This window comes from Copadichromis virginalis, linkage group LG17 (genome assembly GCF_057382275.1).
Source record: "Copadichromis virginalis isolate Kocher_CV1m ecotype Utaka linkage group LG17, C_Virginalis_male_GT1.1, whole genome shotgun sequence".
NCBI classification, from domain to species: domain Eukaryota; kingdom Metazoa; phylum Chordata; class Actinopteri; order Cichliformes; family Cichlidae; genus Copadichromis; species Copadichromis virginalis.
In genome coordinates, this window is record NC_140634.1 from 26927368 (window position 1) to 26951690 (window position 24323).

At 42.7% G+C, this 24323-nt stretch overlaps 4 protein-coding genes and 1 long non-coding RNA gene across 5 annotated transcripts; 3 read left to right on the forward strand and 2 right to left on the reverse strand.

The window, feature by feature from the left end:
• The first annotated feature begins 279 nt into the window (after positions 1-279).
• Positions 280-2221, forward strand: LOC146689567 (uncharacterized). Its single transcript, XR_014915913.1, has 4 exons — positions 280-369; positions 504-1040; positions 1702-1809; positions 2030-2221. It is a non-coding gene; the product is annotated as an uncharacterized LOC146689567 (long non-coding RNA).
• Positions 2222-7686: 5465 nt separating this feature from the next.
• LOC146689568 (serine/threonine-protein kinase pim-1-like) lies at positions 7687-10855 on the reverse strand. The gene is made up of 9 exons (XM_085436213.1): positions 10358-10855; positions 9729-9965; positions 9478-9603; positions 9260-9354; positions 9074-9121; positions 8771-8989; positions 8501-8681; positions 8244-8414; positions 7687-8154 (listed from the first exon to the last, which is right to left on the reverse strand). The coding sequence occupies exons 1-9, from the start codon at positions 10416-10418 to the stop codon at positions 8063-8065; spliced, it is 1230 nt and encodes a 409-aa protein (XP_085292339.1). The 5' UTR covers positions 10419-10855; the 3' UTR covers positions 7687-8062.
• An 881-nt stretch (positions 10856-11736) lies between these two features.
• LOC146689569 (uncharacterized) lies at positions 11737-13765 on the forward strand. The gene is made up of 2 exons (XM_085436177.1): positions 11737-11801; positions 13180-13765. The coding sequence occupies exon 2, from the start codon at positions 13196-13198 to the stop codon at positions 13763-13765; it is 570 nt and encodes a 189-aa protein (XP_085292303.1). The 5' UTR covers positions 11737-11801; positions 13180-13195.
• Positions 13766-16406: 2641 nt separating this feature from the next.
• LOC146689570 (serine/threonine-protein kinase pim-1-like) lies at positions 16407-19913 on the reverse strand. Its single transcript, XM_085436214.1, has 9 exons — positions 19078-19913; positions 18449-18685; positions 18198-18323; positions 17980-18074; positions 17794-17841; positions 17491-17709; positions 17221-17401; positions 16964-17134; positions 16407-16874 (listed from the first exon to the last, which is right to left on the reverse strand). Exons 1-9 carry the CDS (start codon positions 19136-19138, stop codon positions 16783-16785), a joined length of 1230 nt encoding a protein of 409 aa, XP_085292340.1. The 5' UTR covers positions 19139-19913; the 3' UTR covers positions 16407-16782.
• A 1787-nt stretch (positions 19914-21700) lies between these two features.
• On the forward strand, positions 21701-24309 carry LOC146689571 (malonyl-CoA-acyl carrier protein transacylase, mitochondrial-like). The gene is made up of 5 exons (XM_085436211.1): positions 21701-22341; positions 22869-22956; positions 23059-23276; positions 23413-23550; positions 23962-24309. Exons 1-5 carry the CDS (start codon positions 21787-21789, stop codon positions 24232-24234), a joined length of 1272 nt encoding a protein of 423 aa, XP_085292337.1. The 5' UTR covers positions 21701-21786; the 3' UTR covers positions 24235-24309.
• Positions 24310-24323: the final 14 nt, after the last annotated feature.

A 24323-nucleotide genomic window follows, 5' to 3' on the forward strand; every position in this document is an offset into this window, starting at 1 on the left:
CAAGGAGTTTATTAAACTTCACCGAAACAATCTGCAAATTTCATTAAAATTTAATAAACTATCATCTTGTCTTTATTTTTAGTTAGCACATACCTTAAACACTTAAAGCTGTAAGCTAATGATAGTTATATAAGAGCAGATGCTGCTGGTGCAATAAGCTGAACGTTTTACATCCAATGGATGCATGATCTGATTAGTCGACTAATCGCAAAAATAATCGGTGACTAGTCGACTATCAAAATAATCGTTTGTGGCAGCCCTAGTCTGCAGGCAAAAGAGCACTGCAAGAGTCTGGGGATGGAGAATCCTGTGTGCTCTGTGGCCAACTAGCTGTTTCCAGATGGCAGGGTTATTGCAGGGCACCAGCAGGTAATGCATTCATATATTCTTGCTGCTTTAATATACCGTGAATCTATTGTGTTCTCTTTTCTGTCTTCTCTCAACCATCAAAAAAGTTGTTAGAGCTGCTCTTGTCATTTCTGCTGTCTTCTTTGACTTCTCAGGCTCTGGATTTCCTCCAGGAAAACTCTCGGCGCCTAAAGTTCATGCGGACCAAAACTCTCCCAGTCAGTGGTGCGTTCCATACTGAGCTGATGGCATCGGCTACTGAACCTCTCAGAGAGGTGCTCCGGCAGGTGGAGGTCAGTCAGCCACTTTATCCAAAAGGGATTAACATATTTTCCGAAACATGTATTCAATTACTCTGTAAAGCTACACCAGTCCTCATTTTTAAAAGATAACCCATCCTATTCAGTCTGACTCGGAAAGTTAAATGGAAAGTATACCCAAGATTTTACATCTGGTATTCAGCCATTCAAACTGCCCTCCGTCTTCAGAGTGAGGGAAAGTCTTCCCTTCACCATGAACTCAAACTGAAGAGACGGATCCAGCGGGAAAACAGTCAGCGGGAACGCAGCCGGAGCGCCCGCAGCAGCTGCAGCAGCAGGGGCAGCCAATCTGATGACTCGACTATCCATGAGACAGAGAAGACAGAAAAAGAGAAAGACAAACAGGACTTAGAGATTGAAAACATTATCAAGGTAAGTGAGGGCTATAAGAACCTTTTTTTGTAATATTTATTTAATTACATCATGCACCAAACTATCCATGGTAGTGATTATTTAACTAATTCATAGTGGCACTGGGCAGCTGCCAGTGCAGTTCATTTTGTCCATTTAAAAAGTACCATGTACACTCACTGGCCACATTTTTGTTAGATACACCTGTTGAGCTGCTCATTAGGTCAAATACCTAATCAGCCTATCACATGGCAGCAGCTCAGTGCATTTAGGCATGTATACATTAATAAGATGACCTGCTGAAGGTCAAATGGGATTTAAATGACTTTGAACATGCATTGTTGTTTGTGTCGGACAGGCTTGTCTGAGTATTTCAGAAACTGTACAACCATCTAACCGGTTTATAGAAAATGGTCTGAAATAGAGGAAATCTCCTGTGAGCAGCACTTCTCTGGGAAAAAATCACTTGTTGGTGCCAAAGATCAAAAGCGGAATGAGCAGATTACTTACAGCTGTAAGGAAAGCAACATGAACTCAAATACCCACTTACTTCAACCAAGTTATCAAGAAGAGCACCGCTGAAAGCACAATACGTTGAACCTCGAAGCTGATGGCCTAGTGTCACCTGCTGGATAGAGGTGAAAACACAAACCAAACAATGGCTCTTTCATCTGTTTCACAGCATGCTCGGGAACTGGAAACTCGCCAAAGGGAGGCAGAGGAGAGAGAGCGGAGGAAGCAGAGGGAGGTGCAGATGGAACTGGAAAGACAGCTGAAAGAGGCTGAGATGGTAAAAAAAAAAGTTTTCCACTTGACACCAATTATGTACAGAGTCTTTTCTCCTTGACTTTGATCTTTGAGAACTGCAGCAAAATGTTGACTGTCATTATAAAATTCACAATGATTTGGAAAAATGGTTATGACAGTCCAGGAAAAGGTGATTCAGGAATAGGTCAGTTTATACCGCTCTGTTGGTGCATCTGTTTATGTAGCTGTGTGTGTGTGCATAGATAAAAGACAGCATGCAGGCTGAGATGCAGGTGAAGGAAAAGGAGGCTGAACAACAGAAGAAGAGGATCAGGGAGCTGGAGCTGACACAGCAGCAGCTGGAAGTTGCCCTTAATATGGAGATCCAGGCTCGGCTGGAGGAGGAGAGGGCCAGACTGGAGCTTGAGCGGTAACAATGGATTTCTAACTCTTATTATGGCCCTTTATTATTTTATTTGTGATGGAGATCTGAGATATCCATGAGAAGTATTAACTGTCATGCGGCGGCTGTGTGAAGGCAAGAGAGGACCCAATTGCACAGCTCTAGACACACGGGAATGAACTCAAAGGCAGGTCTTTATTAACAGGAACATAAGAAGTCATACAAAACTATACTGGGAGAAACTAAAGCTGAGGCGCTGGGAAGACACGGGAAATGCACACAACCTAGAAGGATGACGCAACACAGAACAAAGGGACACTCTGACATAAATACACAGAAGGTAATGAGGGAAGTGGGAACACACGGGGAACACAGCTGAAGACAATTACTCATGACCGAGCAGGGAGGACACGAAACTGAAAATACTGACACCAAGATGTGGACCTTAAACACAACACAGTACACAGAGATGAGCACAGAGAGAGAGGCAGAGAACAAGGATGAATACGAGGGGATGAGGAGAACACAGAACACAACGGACGGGAACACGGTACCAGAACAAACACCACAATAAAAGCATGGACACAGGGGGAATCCAACTACCAAACCAAACAATCCAATGGACATAAGGAACAAAATACAAAACCACAGGAAAACTGAGAACACTGGGTCAAAATGACCCAGGACCATGACAATACCCCCCCTCAAGGGCTGACTCCAGACAGCCCTTGCGGACGGCAACGGCGGCAGAACAGATCCGGAGGCCGGCCGTGTGGAAGGCAGCGGCTACAGAGCGGGACCGGAGGCCGGGCCCCTCGAAGCCGCGGAGTGCTGGATGGGCTCATCCGAGCTTCCAGCCGGAGCTGATGTAGCGCCAGAGGGTATCGGGACCCCTGGCTGAATGTTAAGCTGACCAGAAGACCAAACTGCTACAGGGGACCAAACTGATGGCTGTAGTAATGGTTGTGGTGACAGTGGAGTGGGCGGTGGAGTGGATGACTGAGTTAACGGTGACTGTGCTAATGGTTCAGCTAAGGAGTGCATTAATGACAGGACTACAGGTTGAATGACTGACTGAGCAGCAGCCTGAATGGCTGAGTGTCGTGATGGTTGTGGTGGAAGAGAAGCGGGTGATGGTGTGGATGATGGAGCTACGGGCGACTGAGTGGCAGACTGAACTGATGACTGAAGTGATGGTAGAGGTGAAAATTGAGCTTGTGGTGGGGTAGCTGACTGAGGTGCGGGGGACACAGGAGACAGAGCCAGCGGGGACACAGGAGGCAGAGCTACAGATTGAACTGAGGGAGACTGGGTAGCAAACTGAACTAGTGGTAGTAATGGCGGTTGGGGAGAAGGCTGGACTGTACACTGAGGAGAAGGCTGACTGACTGACTGAGGAGCATCCTGTGCAGCTGAGTGTAATGATGGTTGTGGGAGCGAATGTAGGACAGGTGGTGGTGTCGGGTCCCCTGAGCCTACAATGCGGATGAAAGGTGCAGGCACCTGCTGGACACCAGTCGCTCCCACCTGAGGAGCAGGTACAGGTGCAGAGATCGGCTGGGTCCTGGCGGGCCTCACCTCAGTGGTTGGCACAGATTTCGGCAGGGACTGGGCGGCTGCTGTCCCCACCCGAGGAGCTGATACGGGTGCAGGGACCAGCAGAGCCTCAGTCGACCCGGAAACCGGAACAGGGACCAGCTGGGCGCCAGCCCCCCTCACCTGGGGAACTGAGATAGGTGCAGGGGAGTGCTGGGCCGCAGCTATCCCTAGAACGCAAGGGGCCTGGGAGGCGGGCCTAGAAAGAACAGTCTGCAAGAGATCAATTCCCTGCCCTGAGTGAGCGGATGAGGAACAGCGCTCTGACTTCATAGCGTTAAGTGTGCTAAAGCTGTAGCTTACAGGCACTAATGCACCACCTTCAGTGTTTACAGACTCTAGAGAAATGTGATCAGCTGATGCACCAACAGTCTTAGAGCTTCTTTCTTCGGAGCTAACCATGCTTATACTGACAGAGGAGGGGTTAATAGCCGATGTAAACATAGGTCTGTGCACCGGAGAGGCAGATGAAACAAAGTCTTTTACCTCCGGCTCGCTGGAAGCAGTAAACCTAGGGAAAACAGTGGTGGGTGTAGAGCCCCCTGACTCAAGAACATTCGAATCAGTAAATACGTCAGAATGGACTTTCCCCTGGGGTGATGGCTCAGAAGTAACGAGCTGGGGTCGAGCTATCACAGGAACATTTACAGTCTTGGATTTTACTGCTTTAACATCTAAGGAGGCAGGTTTTAAAGCCCCAGTGGTGAGCTTAACTGCAAAACAATCATTCTCAGCAGACACACAGGTAAAGGGCACAGAAGCAGGTGTCTCTAACTCAGGAAATGCTGACTTCAAGTTTTCAGACCTAGGAAACACTAGCGAAGGATAATCTTTCTCAAATATGAGTCCAAACGTAGGAGAAACGGTCTCTGAGTTGACCCTCCGGGCAGTACAACGGTTCATAAGAAGTTCGGGTTCGGATTCAACATTTACAGATCGTGAGCCTTTAGAGCCTACGGCAAGAGTCACAGAGTTTGCATTCCTGCATTCAGAGTAGTGAGAACTAGCCTCAGAGTGAACAGAAAGAGTGTCTTTGTCACTCACCCCAGCCGGCTGCTCAGTAGTCCCGGAATCCGGCTGAGGAGAGGACCGGCGACGGCGTCTCCTCCTTGATGAGGGAACGGAGGTGACGGGGGAAACCGGTGATGATGCGGGGGTGACGGTCTCCTCTTCATCATCCGACCTCATCGCTGCTAGGAAAGCAGCGGGAGAGCGACGGTCAGAGCTGAGAGGGGATGGAGAAGGGCTCCGCGGCAGCAGCGCCAAAAAACCCTCTCGTTTTAGCAGCCGCTGTTGCGATACCGAGAGCCCCGTCTGCTGCTGCGATGCCGTCGCGGCGAGCTTAGTTCGCTGCTGCTGCGGCGGCTGACTGGCGGAGATCTCCGTCTGCAGTCGCTGTGGTGTGGAATCCCGGGAACAGACACTGTCTGCCAGCTCACGAGCTTGTAATGCCTCCTTGGCTCGGCTCAGTTCGTCAATAAAGCCCTCATAGCAGGTGAGCTGGTGAAGGAAAGGGTTTCCCTCGATTATTGCCTTTATGGCGTTAAGTCCGACGGAAATTGTCCGTGAGTCCGAGGCGCGGGTTATTCGTTGCACCAGACTCTGTACACGGAGAATATCTCCCTCACGGGCGGAGCCTGCTGGGTCCATTTCGTGGTTGCGTCGTTCTGTCGTGCGGCGGCTGTGTGAAGGCAAGAGAGGACCCAAATGCACGGCTCTAGACACACGGGAATGAACTCAAAGGCAGGTCTTTATTAACAGGAACATAAGAAGTCATACAAAACTATAAATACACAGAAGGTAATGAGGGAAGTGGGAGTTGTTACAGGATGCAAACATGTTTTATACTGCTTTGAAGTCTGGGACAGCATCATAAGAGGCATAACTGATCTCACCGTAGTCCCATGAAGACTCAAGATGAGTGTTTTCACGACTGCCATCTTGGTGTTTTGAAATCAGGCATGATGAATGAAGGGAAGAACTGTCTGTTAAGGTTCTCAGTCGTTCAGGTCATCGTAGTCTAAGGAGCTTGGAAAGAAAAGCATCTGGACTTCTTTAAGCTTCTTGAAGAGCGTTTCACCTCTCATTCAAGAAGCTTCTTCAGTTCTCTGAAGAAATTCTGAACTGAAGAAGCTTCTCAGATGAGAGGTGAAACATCTTCAAGAAACTTAAAGAAGTCCAGATGCTTTTCTTTCCACGCTCCTTAGACTGTAGTTAAACTTCACACACTGGACTTGTCAGTCACACATCCTTCGCCAGTAGGCATTCCCAGAATGATCTTTCCCCTTCTGACGCTTAGAATGACCAAATATGTGCAAAATGGACAATTCAACATGCCACCATGTCAGTCTTTTATTAAATATGACATGAAACAAATGACTGAGCCATTAAATTTGTCACAAAGGTGTTCACCTAATTCCAGGCAAATGGAATAGACTTCTATGGGACCATAAGTCTTTTTGCACTTTGACATTTGTTTTACTTTTCAGATCTGTAACCTATAACTTTTATACTGTATGTGTTTTGATCATAGGAGTCTACAGGGACTTACTTACTTTTAGCACGTTTAGCAGTTGATGTTGGCTTCTTTTTTCAGTACTGGAGCTTCCTGCTCATTGAAGACTTTTCTAAAAGGAAATGCTTAATCCAAAATGGCGTTTTAAGGGCTTGGATTAATGTCAATTTCAGCAAATATTCTTTCTTATGTTAAAAGAACATGGATCTCTGTCAGTGATAACTTCTGACTTTATAACTCAAATTTTAAGAGAGAGCTTCACTGCTAAGCTCTCATCTGTGTGGGTGTCACGGTTCGCTTGAGGACTCACATGCAGGACTCAGAGGCACAGTCAGTATTTATTACAGTTCCACCAGGTGTATATACAAACAGTGCAGGGGATAGTGCTATATACAAAGCGGTGACAGGGAAAAGGCTCCGGGGAAATCCAGGTAGGGAAAAGACACTTGCTCCTCTTCTGACTCTCTCTCCAAACACTCACACAAAAAGGGAATCCGCTCGGGGAATGCAGAGTCGGGTCCAGGGGATCTATGTACAGAAGGAAACACACGTTAGAGGTTTTGCACAGGGAAGCAAATGAGAACTTGCTGAGAGCCGGGATGCACTGACGCGAGTCACACACAACGATCCAGCGATGAGTAGAAGCCACTCCCTGGCTTAAATGCTGGCTGCACTGATGAGGCCCAGGTGTTTCCTCCTCAGAGGGGCGTGGGCCGAGGGCGTGAACCCACCATGAGTATATCTGTATCTATATAGATATATATGTGTATTCGTAACCTTTTTTCATCATCTAGTTTCCTGTACCAGATCTTCTACTGATCCACTGAGGCAGACATGTAAAAAAACATGAACTAAAGCATATTTCTGTATATAAACAGGACCTTAAATCTTTATCAACAGCTACTTTAGAGGAAACTCTTCAATAAACTGCAACCAAAGGCTCAACTCAGAGGACAAAACCCAACCTGTTATAAATAGTGTGACAGCAAACTTTCTCTTGTGTAAAGTTACAAATAGGAGTAATTATCCACAGGAGCTTTTATACATAATGAAGTTATAATTCGTCCTGTAGAAATTGTACATTTAAGCTATATAGTTCCCTCTGTGATAACTCTGCTATGAATGCCTCTTATTAACTTTTATGCTTTTACAACCCACTATGAGCAAACACTCAGCAACAGTGGGAAGGAAAAACTCCCTTCTTGAAGGAAAAAACCTCTGGTAGAACCAGGAAATCTGTCTAAACTAGTTGGGGGTTAGAGCAACAGATGCAAGTCTTCAGATCATTTGCAGTGTGACTGTCTTTGTGCACACTTTAACCTGATTCAGTTTTCTTATTTGTCAAAATGCACCATGGGTAAAAAAAACAAAACAAAATAGTAATGAAGGAGAATCTTCAGCAAAGATGAATTAAACAAGTTTTATTTTGATCAAATTTTACTTTAAGTAAAACACATCTTTATTTGATGACTTTAATGTCATCAAATAAAGACAGTTTTGATGGAGCTCCTGACCCAGCCCAAGCTCTCTATGAAGACGAGGAAAAACTCCCCAGGGGGCCAGATTGATGGGAAGAAACCTCGGGAAAGCCCATTCAAAGAGAGATCCCCTTTCCTGGGATGGCTGGGGGGGTTACAGGAACTCCGAAAAAGCTAAATTTTTATTTATTTATTTTTTAAGATTGACCCACTCTATCTATTCCTGTCCAACAGAAAAAAGAAAGGAAGTTACTACAATGTATCACACTTACATGATAAGGTGTGAATTGTGTGTTTGTGTGTGTTATCTTAGCCAGGGGTGAAGCTGGAGCTCCTCCAGTGTTGGGCGCTTCTCCGGGACTATAGCTAAACATGCCTCCAAGAAATTCCGGCATTCTTGAAAGAAAGAAAAGATCAAAAAGATGAAGATGATAGTTCTAGTGATCCAAGGCATCAGTGAATCTGGAAGTGTGAAGTTTTCTTACCTGTGGACAGACGCTTTTTGATGCTCAGTTGCTTTGTGAGGAACCTCGCGGTACTAAAGTATCGTGCATGAAGCGCTTCATACAACACCACTCCCATTTGCCACACCGTGGTGGGTCCACACCTGTAGCAGCTCCTAATGTACCACTCGGGAGGGATGTGAAGAGGAGTGCCTAACAAACAGACACAATTGCAATTTCTTCTAAAACAAAAGACACAAATTGTTACATCTGTGAAAAGCAGGAGCAGAATATGTTACCATAGAAGATGCGATACAGAGATCGCTGTTTAACAAAGCAGCTCAGTCCAAAGTCAATGATGCGAACTCGAGGCACATCTGAGCCGGTCTCAATCAGAATGTTTTGTCCCTTGATGTCCCGATGAAAGATGTGTTTCTCCTCAAGTTCCTTTACAGCATCAACTAGTTGCTTCAGAATGACCTGGAAAAGATGAAAAACACAATAATGAGTTAATGCTTTTCTGCCTTGATTGAATGCTGTACAGTCTAAGGCTCTCCCAGTCAACCTACCTTGGCCTTGTCCTCTGGTAAAGCTCTTCCATTTTCTGCTTTGTATTTTTGCAGGTCCACAGCAGGGACAGGTCTCTCCAGCACCAGGATCAGCTCTTTGCCAAAGTCGAACCACTCCAGCAAGGACACAGGTGCTGATATTCCCACTGACCCTTCTGCTTCACCTGCAAGTTTAAGCATAATGGCCACTTCCACCGAGAGCATCTTCCCATTTTCATCCTGAAATATTACAACAAAGTGGATGATGAGGAACGCCGCATTCAATCCAGTAATGTAAAACTAATTCAAGTGTTGGACGCTTACCGCCACTTTGCAGTAGACTTTATTTTTGGGAATGTGTTTGATGGCAACCTAGAAGACACAGAGCATTGGTGAGCATTTCCTCAGTATGACATAATGAAAGGTGGAAACACAGCAGACGTCTCAGTTTACGATATTATCCATTATCTGCGTTACTGCCTGTCTTACTACCATCATCTGAACACTTACTGGAAAACGATCTTCTATCCGGTAGCCAGAAAACACTGCTCCGCAGCCTCCTTCTCCGAGCTGGTGCTCCTCCACATATCTGGCTTGGAATTCACCTGAACAGACAAAACAGCAAATCTTGTTTTATTACAGCTGTGACACAAATTACTCTCCTCTGTAGCCTAAATGTTCCTTCTGCCCTTCCCCTGAATATAAAACCCAAGCTGCTTGCTACTTACGTTTTTGGTCTGCCACTGATTTTTTGCCCTGGTCCACATTCCTTTTTTTTTTCTTGGGTGACTCTCTGTTGTCTCCCGTGGCCTTTCTTTTGCCATTTTTTGTGCACTCCTGTTTGTTGTTCAAGTCTGGAGATGTGGAAAACACCAAAAGCACATCAGCTCACTGGATGATAGACACAAACACTAAACACCAATATCTTAAACCTAGCAACCACACTTAATCTACCCCCTTATTCAACTAATTAGCCTACCTTTACCAGAGTCCAACGAGGAGGATGCTTGCTCCTTGTCACCGCTCGTATGGTCGAGAAGTTTAGCCTTCTTTGCTTTCTTTGTTGTGCCCTCTTCATCTTGCACAACCTTGCGCTTCACTCCTTTGACCACATCTGAGCTGGTGGAAGGACCAGCCTGCTCAGCGACCCTCCTCCTTTTTATTGGGGTCTTCTTTTCAGGACTGGCCTTTCTTTTAGCAGTCCTGCTCTTACAATCTATAAACGACGACAACAACACAGTGGTGAAAAAGAGTCCCCGACATCAGGACTGGAAGCAGTTTGATGGCAAAGAATTTGAAATTGCTTTTGCTTAAATGATCACAAGTTTATTCTTGGGATTAAAAAAACTGACCAGTGCAAATTGATACTAGGTTTACTAAGTCTTAGATCTTGATGACACTTGTTGGTCTGTTTTTACTGTTGAGTCCAAGAATAAACTTATTACATTATTTTACCAAAAGACCGGTAACCTTCCTTTGATTAGACATCTTGTATTAAAGCTATTTTCAATCAAACATATGATTCAATTGCTTCAAAAATGATTCACACAGTGTCAACATTTCTAGGATTTGGATTTTACCAGGTTCTTATTTTATTATTTTACTTACCTTGATCTCCTGAATCTTTCTTATCGGCCGGAGTGGTAATTTTTCTTGTTTCCTTTTTCATTGTAATTTCGGAGACCCTTTAAAATCGAAAATGTAAACCGTAATGAGTTAATATTGAGTTAATACTCCTTCAAATGTGCACCTTTCAAATGCTTGACTTTTCTAACTGAATTCTGTAAGTGAGCTTTATAAGTAAACTCTGGAAACTACGGCAACACAACATAGAATCTTGCCTTTCAGTGACTTCACTGACTGCCAGTAGTTCAAAGTAGTTTACAGAAAAACACTCTGGCAGACAAAGCCATAATATTTCATATAATTCAATCATTTCATATCAATTAAACAGTTTCTTTCATTATCTTTCATCATTTGTATAAAGACCTCATCTATGGATGACAGTATGAAGATTTGTGGTTGACCACACACTAATAAACACAGTGTCAGCTACATTGTCATCTGATTTAAAGTATTTATTATGTACATTTAACTGTCATGGTACTGAGTCTGTGACCCAGTGTTTTGTGTTTGTTCATTTATATTCATTGATTATTCGTATGTATGTTTTTGGTTCTCTTTATTGTTTTCTTCTTGTGTTATATTCTTAGGCTTTAGGTTTCTGTTACTTTGCCTTGCCCCTGTGTCCCACGTGGCCCATTGTTTTCCTCTGTTTGCTGTTGGGTTGTCTGTGTATCATCCATGACAATTAAATTAAATAGCAAATGCAACTACAATTTCAATGAGATTCATTCCTGGCATTCTACTGCGGTGGCTGAAAGTAGACACCAAGCATTATCACTGTAACTGATGTAAATATTGGACTTGGAGGGGATTCATCTGATAGACTGATGCAAACATTACTGTAGCGACTTCCACAGTCGCTAGAGGCCAGGGATGGAGCCTGCCTATTTGCCTGACACGCTGTCAACTTTACGCAATAATGCAAGAGGTGGAATTGTTTGCTTGTTTATTAAAGTGCTTTGAGAGTTTACAGAGTAATGTCATCAGCTCCTGATTCAGACTCTTAAAACATCACAGGCTCTAATGTAACAAAGCGAAACATGTTGTGCAGCGCAGCGGTCAACAAAAACTACGGCTACCCAGCCCTCCTCTCTGTCAAAAATACGGAGTGGAAACTACAGATATTTGTTTAAAAATGTAGGGAGTAAAAATTAAGTACAGCAAGGAAGTTTTTTTTTACTTTTTTACTTCCTACCTGTGGAGCCAATTAAGCTAAATTTAAGAAGCGCATGTCTGTGTATACTTAAAAGCTCTTATGGTTATTTTCACTTTGTAGACAAATTAAAGCACAGAAAAGAAAAACACGATACATTAGAGCATGACATAATTTGACCTGAGGTGGCGCTGCACCGTGAGAGAGCCTGAACGTCAACCGGAAGAAGACGAGAATAAACTCCGTATAAACAACATGGCGTCTCCCTGTGAGGTTTTTTGTTTTGTTTTGTTTTTTAAATGAACTTTATTTAGAACAATAACAATGACAATCTCAAAGAGACAAGCGACATATTAAATCAATCAGAACAGAATCACATCTCCTGTACACCACAATGAAATCGACAATAACTGAAAGTAAACATACATACACACACACACACACACACACATACACATACATATATATACATATATATACATATATATGCATATACACATGCATACATACACATCCATATTCACACATCTACATAATAATAATATAAAAAGATGAATAACCAATACAAAAATAAATAACAATAAAAAAAAGAATGAAAAACAAGGAACAGAAATAAAGAAGACAAGGGGGATCATAAAATCTCTAAAAGTGAGGTTCCATAAACAAGACACATAACTTAAATAAGGGGCTAAGAAAAATCAAACTCTTCTAAAAATCTATGCAATTTGATTGCTTGGGGCTTATTTATTAGCTTAAGAGATTTATGGAACAGGGAGAATTTTGTCCTACCTGGATATAAGGTGTTAACCAAATACCTCCTCAAAAATGGATTATTGCATTTTCCATTAACCAAGTCAAGACCATCTAGTTTAACTTTATGTAAATTTGTAGTCTGTATATTTGAAAAATTGTTCTTTATTGTATTTACAAGGACTGTTGGGATATTCTGTGAAACCTTTTTATAGAGCTCGAACGAGCAACTCATGTCATATTTCTCATTAAGCCTGTTTAATTCAAGTATATCTCCATTTTCATCCGTTATATGTGTCACAGACCAAATTTGTTTTGTCATCCATTCGTCCACAAACATAGATTTCCCCCGATTCAATATCACCCTATTATTCCACAATGGAACATTGTGGGGACTAAAGTTATGTTTAAACATTAATTTACAATTTAACAAAACTTGTTGATGAAATTTGGAAAGTTTTATGGGTAGTTTAGAAAGGTCAAAATCACATACTAAAAGGATCCCCCCAACTTTGTTGAAAATAAGAGATGGCATCAAGAACCACATCTCATTATCATTTTTCAAGAAAGATCGTAGCCAATTAATCTTTAAAATGCCATTCATTATTTCAAAATCGATTGCTTTTAAACCCCCCTCTTCATAATCTTTTATCAAGTCCCTGTTACTAATATAATGATGTTTATTTTTCCATATGAAATTAAAATTCGCCTTATTTATGTCTTTTATAATTCTTGGTGGGATGGCTAGGGAATAAGCTGGATAGATTAAACTGGACAAAGATTCAACCTTGGTCAACATTATCCTGCCGAACAACGTTAAATCTCTCTGTAGTCAATGGTTTAGAGGGGTTTTTTGCATTTGTCAATTGTATTCTGAATATTCTTTTCGTCTCCCTGTGAGGTGTCATGCCGAGCAGATGTCAGAGTTGAGTTCAAGCAAAGTTGACTCTTTCGGTGATTACAGTTTGTCCGGGCGGGCTGTGCGTCTTATTTCATCCGCAGACACGTCGTTGGATGAGGAACAGCTCATGTTGGCATCAGTGGCAGTCAGGATGGCAGCATCTTCCAGAGGGAAGGTCAGGTCGCTGGTCTCTCTGAGCAGGACGCTGTCCACCAACAAGCCCGGTTCCACGGCTGGAGATTACCCTTCTCCGGCTGAAGTTCCCGCTTCTCCCCCGAACAGCGAGCCAGCCGCGGCGCCTCAGCGGAGACCCAAAAAAGACCCCAGCGGCTGCTCCGTGCTCCTCTTCCCCGGTCAGGGCAGCCAGTTTGTGGGCATGGGCAGAGGACTTTTAAAATACCCCAACGTTAAAGAAATGTTCACCGTAGCCCAGAAGATCCTGGGTTACGACCTGCTGTCTCTGTGTCTGGAGGGCCCCGAGGACGAGCTGCAGAAAACGGTTCACTGTCAGCCGGCGGTGTTTGTCACCTCCCTGGCTGCTGTGGAGAGACTCAACCAAGAAAACCCCAAAGTAAGTGCCAGATAAATGTCTGGAAAAAGGACAATAACTGCAGGTCCTGCCTTCTTAAATGTGGCCATTTTATCTTTTTTTTTTTTTTAAATACTGCTACAGTAATATTAATTTATATTTAAAATGTGCGCACATTATGTATGAAGGTGTGGATGAATGATGCTTGTTGTAAGAAAGCATTTTGAGTGCCCAGTAGAAGAGCATCTTTCAAATGCAAAGTTTCTCACTTCAACTTTAATTGCTGCACCTGATTAAGGCGGTAGAGTAAATAAGGCTTCCAACAGTGGTTATTTCTTATTATCACATCACAGGCGCGGGTTATTCGTTGCACCAGACTCTGTACACGGAGAATATCTCCCTCACGGGCGGAGCCTGCTGGGTCCATTTCGTGGTTGCGTCGTTCTGTCGTGCGGCGGCTGTGTGAAGGCAAGAGAGGACCCAAATGCACGGCTCTAGACACACGGGAATGAACTCAAAGGCAGGTCTTTATTAACAGGAACATAAGAAGTCATACAAAACTATAAATACACAGAAGGTAATGAGGGAAGTGGGAGTTGTTACAGGATGCAAACATGTTTTATACTGCTTTGAAGTCTGGGACAGCATCATAAGAGGCATAACTGATCTCACCGTAGTCCCATGAAGACTCAAGATGAGTGTTTTCACGACTGCCATCTTGGTGTTTTGAAATCAGGCATGATGAATGAAGGGAAGAACTGTCTGTTAAGGTTCTCAGTCGTTCAGGTCATCGTAGTCTAAGGAGCTTGGAAAGAAAAGCATCTGGACTTCTTTAAGCTTCTTGAAGAGCGTTTCACCTCTCATTCAAGAAGCTTCTTCAGTTCTCTGAAGAAATTCTGAACTGAAGAAGCTTCTCAGATGAGAGGTGAAACATCTTCAAGAAACTTAAAGAAGTCCAGATGCTTTTCTTTCCACGCTCCTTAGACTGTAGTTAAACTTCACACACTGGACTTGTCAGTCACACATCCTTCGCCAGTAGGCATTCCCAGAATGATCTTTCCCCTTCTGACGCTTAAAATGACCAAATATGTGCAAAATGGACAATTCAACATGCCACCATGTCAGTCTTTTATTAAATATGACATGAAACAAATGACTGAGCCATTAAATTTGTCACAAAGGTGTTCACCTAATTCCAGGCAAATGGAATAGACTTCTATGGGACCATAAGTCTTTTTGCACTTTGACATTTGTTTTACTTTTCAGATCTGTAACCTATAACTTTTATACTGTATGTGTTTTGATCATAGGAGTCTACAGGGACTTACTTACTTTTAGCACGTTTAGCAGTTGATGTTGGCTTCTTTTTTCAGTACTGGAGCTTCCTGCTCATTGAAGACTTTTCTAAAAGGAAATGCTTAATCCAAAATGGCGTTTTAAGGGCTTGGATTAATGTCAATTTCAGCAAATATTCTTTCTTATGTTAAAAGAACATGGATCTCTGTCAGTGATAACTTCTGACTTTATAACTCAAATTTTAAGAGAGAGCTTCACTGCTAAGCTCTCATCTGTGTGGGTGTCACGGTTCGCTTGAGGACTCACATGCAGGACTCAGAGGCACAGTCAGTATTTATTACAGTTCCACCAGGTGTATATACAAACAGTGCAGGGGATAGTGCTATATACAAAGCGGTGACAGGGAAAAGGCTCCGGGGAAATCCAGGTAGGGAAAAGACACTTGCTCCTCTTCTGACTCTCTCTCCAAACACTCACACAAAAAGGGAATCCGCTCGGGGAATGCAGAGTCGGGTCCAGGGGATCTATGTACAGAAGGAAACACACGTTAGAGGTTTTGCACAGGGAAGCAAATGAGAACTTGCTGAGAGCCGGGCTGCACTGACGCGAGTCACACACAACGATCCAGCGATGAGTAGAAGCCACTCCCTGGCTTAAATGCTGGCTGCACTGATGAGGCCCAGGTGTTTCCTCCTCAGAGGGGCGTGGGCCGAGGGCATGAACCCACCATGAGTATATCTGTATCTATATAGATATATATGTGTATTCGTAACCTTTTTTCATCATCTAGTTTCCTGTGCCAGATCTTCTACTGATCCACTGAGGCAGACATGTAAAAAAACATGAACTAAAGCATATTTCTGTATATAAACAGGACCTTAAATCTTTATCAACAGCTACTTTAGAGGAAATTCTTCAATAAACTGCAACCAAAGGCTCAACTCAGAGGACAAAACCCAACCTGTTATAAATAGTGTGACAGCAAACTTTCTCTTGTGTAAAGTTACAAATAGGAGTAATTATCCACAGGAGCTTTTATACATAATGAAGTTATAATTCGTCCTGTAGAAATTGTACATTTAAGCTATATAGTTCCCTCTGTGATAACTCTGCTATGAATGCCTCTTATTAACTTTTATGCTTTTACAACCCACTATGAGCAAACACTCAGCAACAGTGGGAAGGAAAAACTCCCTTCTTGAAGGAAAAAACCTCTGGTAGAACCAGGAAATCTGTCTAAACTAGTTGGGGGTTAGAGCAACAGATGCAAGTCTTCAGATCATTTGCAGTGTGACTGTCTTTGTGCACACTTTAACCTGATTCAGTTTTCTTATTTGTCAAAATGCACCATGGGTAAAAAAAACAAAACAAAATAGTAATGAAGGAGAATCTTCAGCAAAGATGAATTAAACAAGTTTTATTTTGATCAAATTTTACTTTAAGTAAAACACATCTTTATTTGATGACTTTAATGTCATCAAATAAAGACAGTTTTGATGGAGCTCCTGACCCAGCCCAAGCTCTCTATGAAGACGAGGAAAAACTCCCCAGGGGGCCAGATTGATGGGAAGAAACCTCGGGAAAGCCCATTCAAAGAGAGATCCCCTTTCCTGGGATGGCTGGGGGGGTTACAGGAACTCCAAAAAAGCTAAATTTTTATTTATTTATTTTTTAAGATTGACCCACTCTATCTATTCCTGTCCAACAGAAAAAAGAAAGGAAGTTACTACAATGTATCACACTTACATGATAAGGTGTGAATTGTGTGTTTGTGTGTGTTATCTTAGCCAGGGGTGAAGCTGGAGCTCCTCCAGTGTTGGGCGCTTCTCCGGGGCTAAAGCTAAACATGCGTCCAAGAAATTCCGGCATTCTTGAAAGAAAGAAAAGATCAAAAAGATGAAGATGATAGTTCTAGTGATCCAAGGCATCAGTGAATCTGGAAGTGTGAAGTTTTCTTACCTGTGGACAGACGCTTTTTGATGCTCAGTTGCTTTGTGAGGAACCTCGCGGTACTAAAGTATCGTGCATGAAGCGCTTCATACAACACCACTCCCATTTGCCACACCGTGGTGGGTCCACACCTGTAGCAGCTCCTAATGTACCACTCGGGAGGGATGTGAAGAGGAGTGCCTAACAAACAGACACAATTGCAATTTCTTCTAAAACAAAAGACACAAATTGTTACATCTGTGAAAAGCAGGAGCAGAATATGTTACCATAGAAGATGCGATACAGAGATCGCTGTTTAACAAAGCAGCTCAGTCCAAAGTCAATGATGCGAACTCGAGGCACATCTGAGCCGGTCTCAATCAGAATGTTTTGTCCCTTGATGTCCCGATGAAAGATGTGTTTCTCCTCAAGTTCCTTTACAGCATCAACTAGTTGCTTCAGAATGACCTGGAAAAGATGAAAAACACAATAATGAGTTAATGCTTTTCTGCCTTGATTGAATGCTGTACAGTCTAAGGCTCTCCCAGTCAACTTACCTTGGCCGTGTCCTCTGGTAAAGCTCTTCCATTTTCTGCTTTGTATTTTTGCAGGTCCACAGCAGGGACAGGTCTCTCCAGCACCAGGATCAGCTCTTTGCCAAAGTCGAACCACTCCAGCAAGGACACAGGTGCTGATATTCCCACTGACCCTTCTGCTTCACCTGCAAGTTTAAGCATAATGGCCACTTCCACCGAGAGCATCTTCCCATTTTCATCCTGAAATATTACAACAAAGTGGATGATGAGGAACGCCGCATTCAATCCAGTAATGTAAAACTAATTCAAGTGTTGGACGCTTACCGCCACTTTGCAGTAGACTTTATTTTTGGGAATGTGTTTGATGGCAACCTAGAAGACACAGAGCATTGGTGAGCATTTCCTCAGTATGACATAATGAAAGGTGGAAACACAGCAGACGTCTCAGTTTACGATATTATCCATTATCTGCGTTACTGCCTGTCTTACTACCATCATCTGAACACTTACTGGAAAACGATCTTCTATCCGGTAGCCAGAAAACACTGCTCCGCAGCCTCCTTCTCCGAGCTGGTGCTCCTCCACATATCTGGCTTGGAATTCACCTGAACAGACAAAACAGCAAATCTTGTTTTATTACAGCTGTGACACAAATTACTCTCCTCTGTAGCCTAAATGTTCTTTCTGCCCTTCCCCTGAATATAAAACCCAAGCTGCTTGCTACTTACGTTTTTGGTCTGCTACTGATTTTTTGCCCTGGTCCACATTCCTTTTTTTTTTCTTGGGTGACTCTCTGTTGTCTCCCGTGGCCTTTCTTTTGCCATTTTTTGTGCACTCCTGTTTGTTGTTCAAGTCTGGAGATGTGGAAAACACCAAAAGCACATCAGCTCACTGGATGATAGACACAAACACTAAACACCAATATCTTAAACCTAGCAACCACACTTAATCTACCCCCTTATTCAACTAATTAGCCTACCTTTACCAGAGTCCAACGAGGAGGATGCTTGCTCCTTGTCACCGCTTGTATGGTCGAGAAGTTTAGCCTTCTTTGCTTTCTTTGTTGTGCCCTCTTCATCTTGCACAACCTTGCGCTTCACTCCTTTGACCACATCTGAGCTGGTGGAAGGACCAGCCTGCTCAGCGACCCTCCTCCTTTTTATTGGGGTCTTCTTTTCAGGACTGGCCTTTCTTTTAGCAGTCCTGCTCTTACAATCTATAAACGACGACAACAACACAGTGGTGAAAAAGAGTCCCCGACATCAGGACTGGAAGCAGTTTGATGGCAAAGAATTTGAAATTGCTTTTGCTTAAATGATCACAAGTTTATTCTTGGGATTAAAAAAACTGACCAGTGCGAATTGATACTAGGTTTACTAAGTCTTAGATCTTGATGACACTTGTTGGTCTGTTTTTACTGTTGAGTCCAAGAATAAACTTATTACATTATTTTACCAAAAGACCGGTAACCTTCCTTTGATTAGACATCTTGTATTAAAGCTATTTTCAATCAAACATATGATTCAATTGCTTCAAAAATGATTCACACAGTGTCAACATTTCTAGGATTTGGATTTTACCAGGTTCTTATTTTATTATTTTACTTACCTTGATCTCCTGAATCTTTCTTATCGGCCGGAGTGGTAATTTTTCTTGTTTCCTTTTTCATTGTAATTTCGGAGACCCTTTAAAATCGAAAATGTAAACCGTAATGAGTTAATATTGAGTTAATACTTCTTCAAATGTGCACCTTTCAAATGCTTGACTTTTCTAACTGAATTCTGTAAGTGAGCTTTATAAGTAAACTCTGGAAACTACGGCAACACAACATAGAATCTTGCCTTTCAGTGACTTCACTGACTGCCAGTAGTTCAAAGTAGTTTACAGAAAAACACTCTGGCAGACAAAGCCATAATATTTCATATAATTCAATCATTTCATATCAATTAAACAGTTTCTTTCATTATCTTTCATCATTTGTATAAAGACCTCATCTATGGATGACAGTATGAAGATTTGTGGTTGACCACACACTAATAAACACAGTGTCAGCTACATTGTCATCTGATTTAAAGTATTTATTATGTACATTTAACTGTCATGGTACTGAGTCTGTGACCCAGTGTTTTGTGTTTGTTCATTTATATTCATTGATTATTCTTATGTATGTTTTTGGTTCTCTTTATTGTTTTCTTCTTGTGTTATATTCTTAGGCTTTAGGTTTCTGTTACTTTGCCTTGCCCCTGTGTCCCACGTGTCATATCTATTCATTCTTGTTTCCATGTTCCCCAATTTCTCCCCAGTCAGTCATGTCTCTGTGTCAACTCTGTGTCTTTGTAAAAGTCTCTTGTTTGCTGTTTTACTTTGATAGTCATGTGTGCTATGTTAGTGTTTTCATGTCTGTGAAGGTTCTCAGTCATCTAGGTCATCGTAGTCTAAGGAGTTTGGAAAGAAAGCGTCAGAACTTAAACTTTGCTTGAATGTCTTCAAGCAACTTAAAGAAGTCCAGACGTTTTTTTTCTAAGCTCCTTAGACTAGTGTTTTCAGTTTTCCTTCCCCATGGTCTTGCTGTTTGTGATTTCTCGCAGCTGTGCTCTCATCCTGTGTCTTATTCCCTCATTTATCCCTCTGTGTATTTAAGCCCATTGTTTTCCTCTGTTTGCTGTTGGGTTGTCTGTGTATCATCCATGACAATTAAATTAAATAGCAAATGCAACTACAATTTCAATGAGATTCATTCCTTGCATTCTACTGCAGTGGCTGAAAGTAGACACCAAGCATTATCACTGTAACTAATATAAATATTGGACTTGGAGGGTATTCATCTGATAGACTGATGCAAACATTACTGTGAGGAAAATTTTGAATCTCCCAATTTTCTTTTTTTCTGAAAGAAAGAAAGTTGGTTACTGTATCACATTTGTATGGCAAGATGTGAATTCAGTATGCGTGTGTGTTTGTGTCAGAGAGGAGTTTATCTGAGCCAGGGGTAAAGCAGGAGGTCCTCCAGCATTGGGCACTTCTCCAGGACTTTGTTAAAACTTGTTTTCAAGACGTCTGAAATGAAAGAAGGACAAGAGATATCGAGATGATAATTCCAGTGAGCCAAGCGATCACACTGATTTTCTGCAAAATTTTCTTTTTGAGAGGCATTCGGCTGGGCAGGGGGTATAACACATCTGCAATGCAGCAACATCTGCTCTCTGGGCCTGTGTGAGAGTGTTATCTCAATGGCGGGAATGAGGATGTTGGAATTTGGCATCTCAGGCACCAACTCATCTCTTTCCTTAACCGGGCTCACCAGAGATTGGTTTCAGCCTCTCTCCATGCTTTAAGGAGGTTGAGTTGATAAATCTGACTGGCCCCTCCCCTGTCTGACCGTATCTCTTCATAGTCAACACCAATGTTCTCACCGTGTGACCATGAACGGTCCTTACCACTTGGCAAGTAATTTCGAGCTAGAAGAAGGGAGTAAGACAAGAATTTTATGTCCCTGTTAAAATACAATTACATTTTATCAAATATCACTAAGCAGTCCTTACCTTTAAATACAGCCTGGTTTCTTTCTCTTTCTTTCTATACTCTGAGTGAAGTTAGCTCTCATTCTTTCTCCTCCTGTGAAATACAGCAAGTGGAGCTTTAGCTAGCAACACACTGTGACACAGTTAGTGTTTGTTGAGGTGATAGAAATGCTGCATTTCAAATTACCTGACACAACATTTTACTCCCTTTTATGTTCACTCCTTTTTTTCTGAAGTACCGCAAATTATTGGCTCGTGGGGTTGTTCTGGTGTTGTGCTAAAAATAAATGAATCAAAACTACGGTACACGGTTTGCTCTTTCATCTCTTTTTATGCGACATCCTCTACTGATTAAAACGCGACTGCCTTTCATGTGTCACTGTTTAGGCTCAAATCTCATTGTTTGAAGGCCTGCAGTGACGTGAAATATTAACTTCCCCCAATGGGTTAAACCCAAAGTAACGAGTTTGTTTTGAAAATATACGGAGTGGAAACTACAGATATTTGTTTAAAAACGTAGGGAGTAAAAATTAAGTACAGCAAGGAAGTTTTTTTTTTTACTTTTTTACTTCCTACCTGTGGAGCCAATTAAGCTAAATTTAAGAAGCGCATGTCTGTGTATACTTAAAAGCTCTTATAGTTATTTTCACTTTGTAGTAAATTTTGTATGACATGACATACTTTGACCTGAGGTGGCGCTGCAGCGTGAAAGAGCCTGAACGTCAACCGGAAGAAGACGAGAATAAACTCCGTATAAGCAACATGGCGTCTCCCTGTGAGGTGTCATGCCGAGCAGATGTCAGAGTTGAGTTCAAGCAAAGTTGACTCTTTCGGTGATTACAGTTTGTCCGGGCGGGCTGTGCGTCTTATTTCATCCGCAGACACGTCGTTGGATGAGGAACAGCTCATGTTGGCATCAGTGGCAGTCAGGATGGCAGCATCTTCCAGAGGGAAGGTCAGGTCGCTGGTCTCTCTGAGCAGGACGCTGTCCACCAACAAGCCCGGTTCCACGGCTGGAGATTACCCTCCTCCGGCTGAAGCCCCCGCTTCTCCCCCGAACAGCGAGCCAGCCGCGGCGCCTCAGCGGAGACCCAAAAAAGACCCCAGCGGCTGCTCCGTGCTCCTCTTCCCCGGTCAGGGCAGCCAGTTTGTGGGCATGGGCAGAGGACTTTTAAAATACCCCAACGTTAAAGAAATGTTCACCGTAGCCCAGAAGATCCTGGGTTACGACCTGCTGTCCCTGTGTCTGGAGGGCCCCGAGGACGAGCTGCAGAAAACGGTTCACTGTCAGCCGGCGGTGTTTGTCACCTCCCTGGCTGCTGTGGAGAGACTCAACCAAGAAAACCCCAAAGTAAGTGCCAGATAAATGTCTGGAAAAAGGACAATAACTGCAGGTCCTGCCTTCTTAAATGTGGCCAGTTTATCTTTTTTTTTTTTCATTTTTAAAAAATACTGCTACAGTAATATTAATTTATATTTAAAATGTGCGCACATTATGTATGAGGGTGTGGATGAATGATGCTTGAGTGCCCAGTAGAAGAGCATCTTTCAAATGCAAAGTTTCTCATTTCAACTTTAATTACTGCCCCTTGATTAAGGCGGTAGAGTAAATAAGGCTTCCAACAGTGGTTATTTCTTATTATCACATCTTGTTTTTATTGTTTTTATCAGTAGATTGTTGTTTCACTCCCACCAAAAACATCACCGTAAATAATCTTCTGATTCTGAATGACCATTTAAAAAAATAAACAAATTGTTCTGAGTTAATTTCAGTTACGGATGTATCAGTGACGTAAATGATATATCGGTCATAATCGGGAGGCTGTTACATTTTTATTTTTATTTTTATTTTTTTTACTTGTTTCCTGCTGTACACAGGCCATTGAGATGTGTGTCGCTGCTGCAGGTTTCAGTGTCGGAGAATTTGCTGCTCTTGTCTTTTCTGGGGCGATGAACTTTGCAGAAGGTAGAAAGATTTCTTTTTTGGGGGTTTTTTGTGCACTTGTAAAAGGTGTTTTAATCACAACTTTGGTTAATATTCTGTATTTACTCCTTATGCATCTTCTAGCTTTGTATGCAGTGAAGGTGCGAGCGGAGACTATGCAGAAGGCCTCAGAACTGGTTCCCAGTGGGATGCTGTCAGTCATTGGTAGACCTCAGGCTCAGTATAATTATGCCTGTCTGCAGGCAAAAGAGCACTGCAAGAGTCTGGGGATGGAGAATCCTGTGTGCTCTGTGGCCAACTACCTGTTTCCAGATGGCAGGGTTATTGCAGGGCACCAGCAGGTAATGCATTCATATATTCTTGCTGCTTTAATATACCGTGAATCTATTGTGTTCTCTTTTCTGTCTTTTCTCTCAACCATCAAAAAAGTTGTTAGAGCTGCTCTTGTCATTTCTGCTGTCTTCTTTGACTTCTCAGGCTCTGGATTTCCTCCAGGAAAACTCTCGGCGCCTAAAGTTCATGCGGACCAAAACTCTCCCAGTCAGTGGTGCGTTCCATACTGAGCTGATGGCATCGGCTACTGAACCCCTCAGAGAGGTGCTCCGGCAGGTGGAGGTCAGTCAGCCACTTTATCCAAAAGGGATTAACATATTTTCTGAAACATGTATTCAATTACTCTGTAAAGCTACACCAGTCCTCATTTTTTTAAGATAACCCATCCTATTCAGTCTGACTCGGAAAGTTAAATGGAAAGTATACCCAAGATTTTACATCTGGTCCTTAGCAGGTCTTAAAATTAAGTAAATACAAGCACATATGAGCTGCAAAACAACATATAACACAGTGTCATTTATTTAATTAAAAAATAAGCCTAAATAAGCAACACTGTAAAGAAGATTTGGCATGTTAGGGACTGATAAAGTCAGGGTCCATGTGTTGTTCATCTGACATTGTATTTAAATCATTTTTGAGCCTCCTAACCACAAGTTCCATGTGCGATTTCCTATTCGTCCCCTTCCCGTCCAGGTACGACGTCCTGAGATCAGCGTCTACTCCAACGTAGATGGAAAACGTTACATGAACGAGAGCCACGTGCGCAGGCAGCTTGTTAAGCAGCTGGTGTCACCAGTGAAATGGGAGCAGACCCTGCACGAGATCTACGAGAGGACGCAAGGACAGCATTTCCCACACACCTACGAGGTCGGACCCGGAAGGCAGCTGGGCGCCACGCTTCAGAAGTGCAACAGGAAGGCATACCAAACGTACGCCCATGTGGAAGTCACCGCATATGAAGACTGATAAAGCTCCTGTGGTTGCTTCTTGTCTTTATACAAGTGTGTAATTAAAGATTTTTGTAATTTCTTTTTTTAATTTACAATGTTGTCACA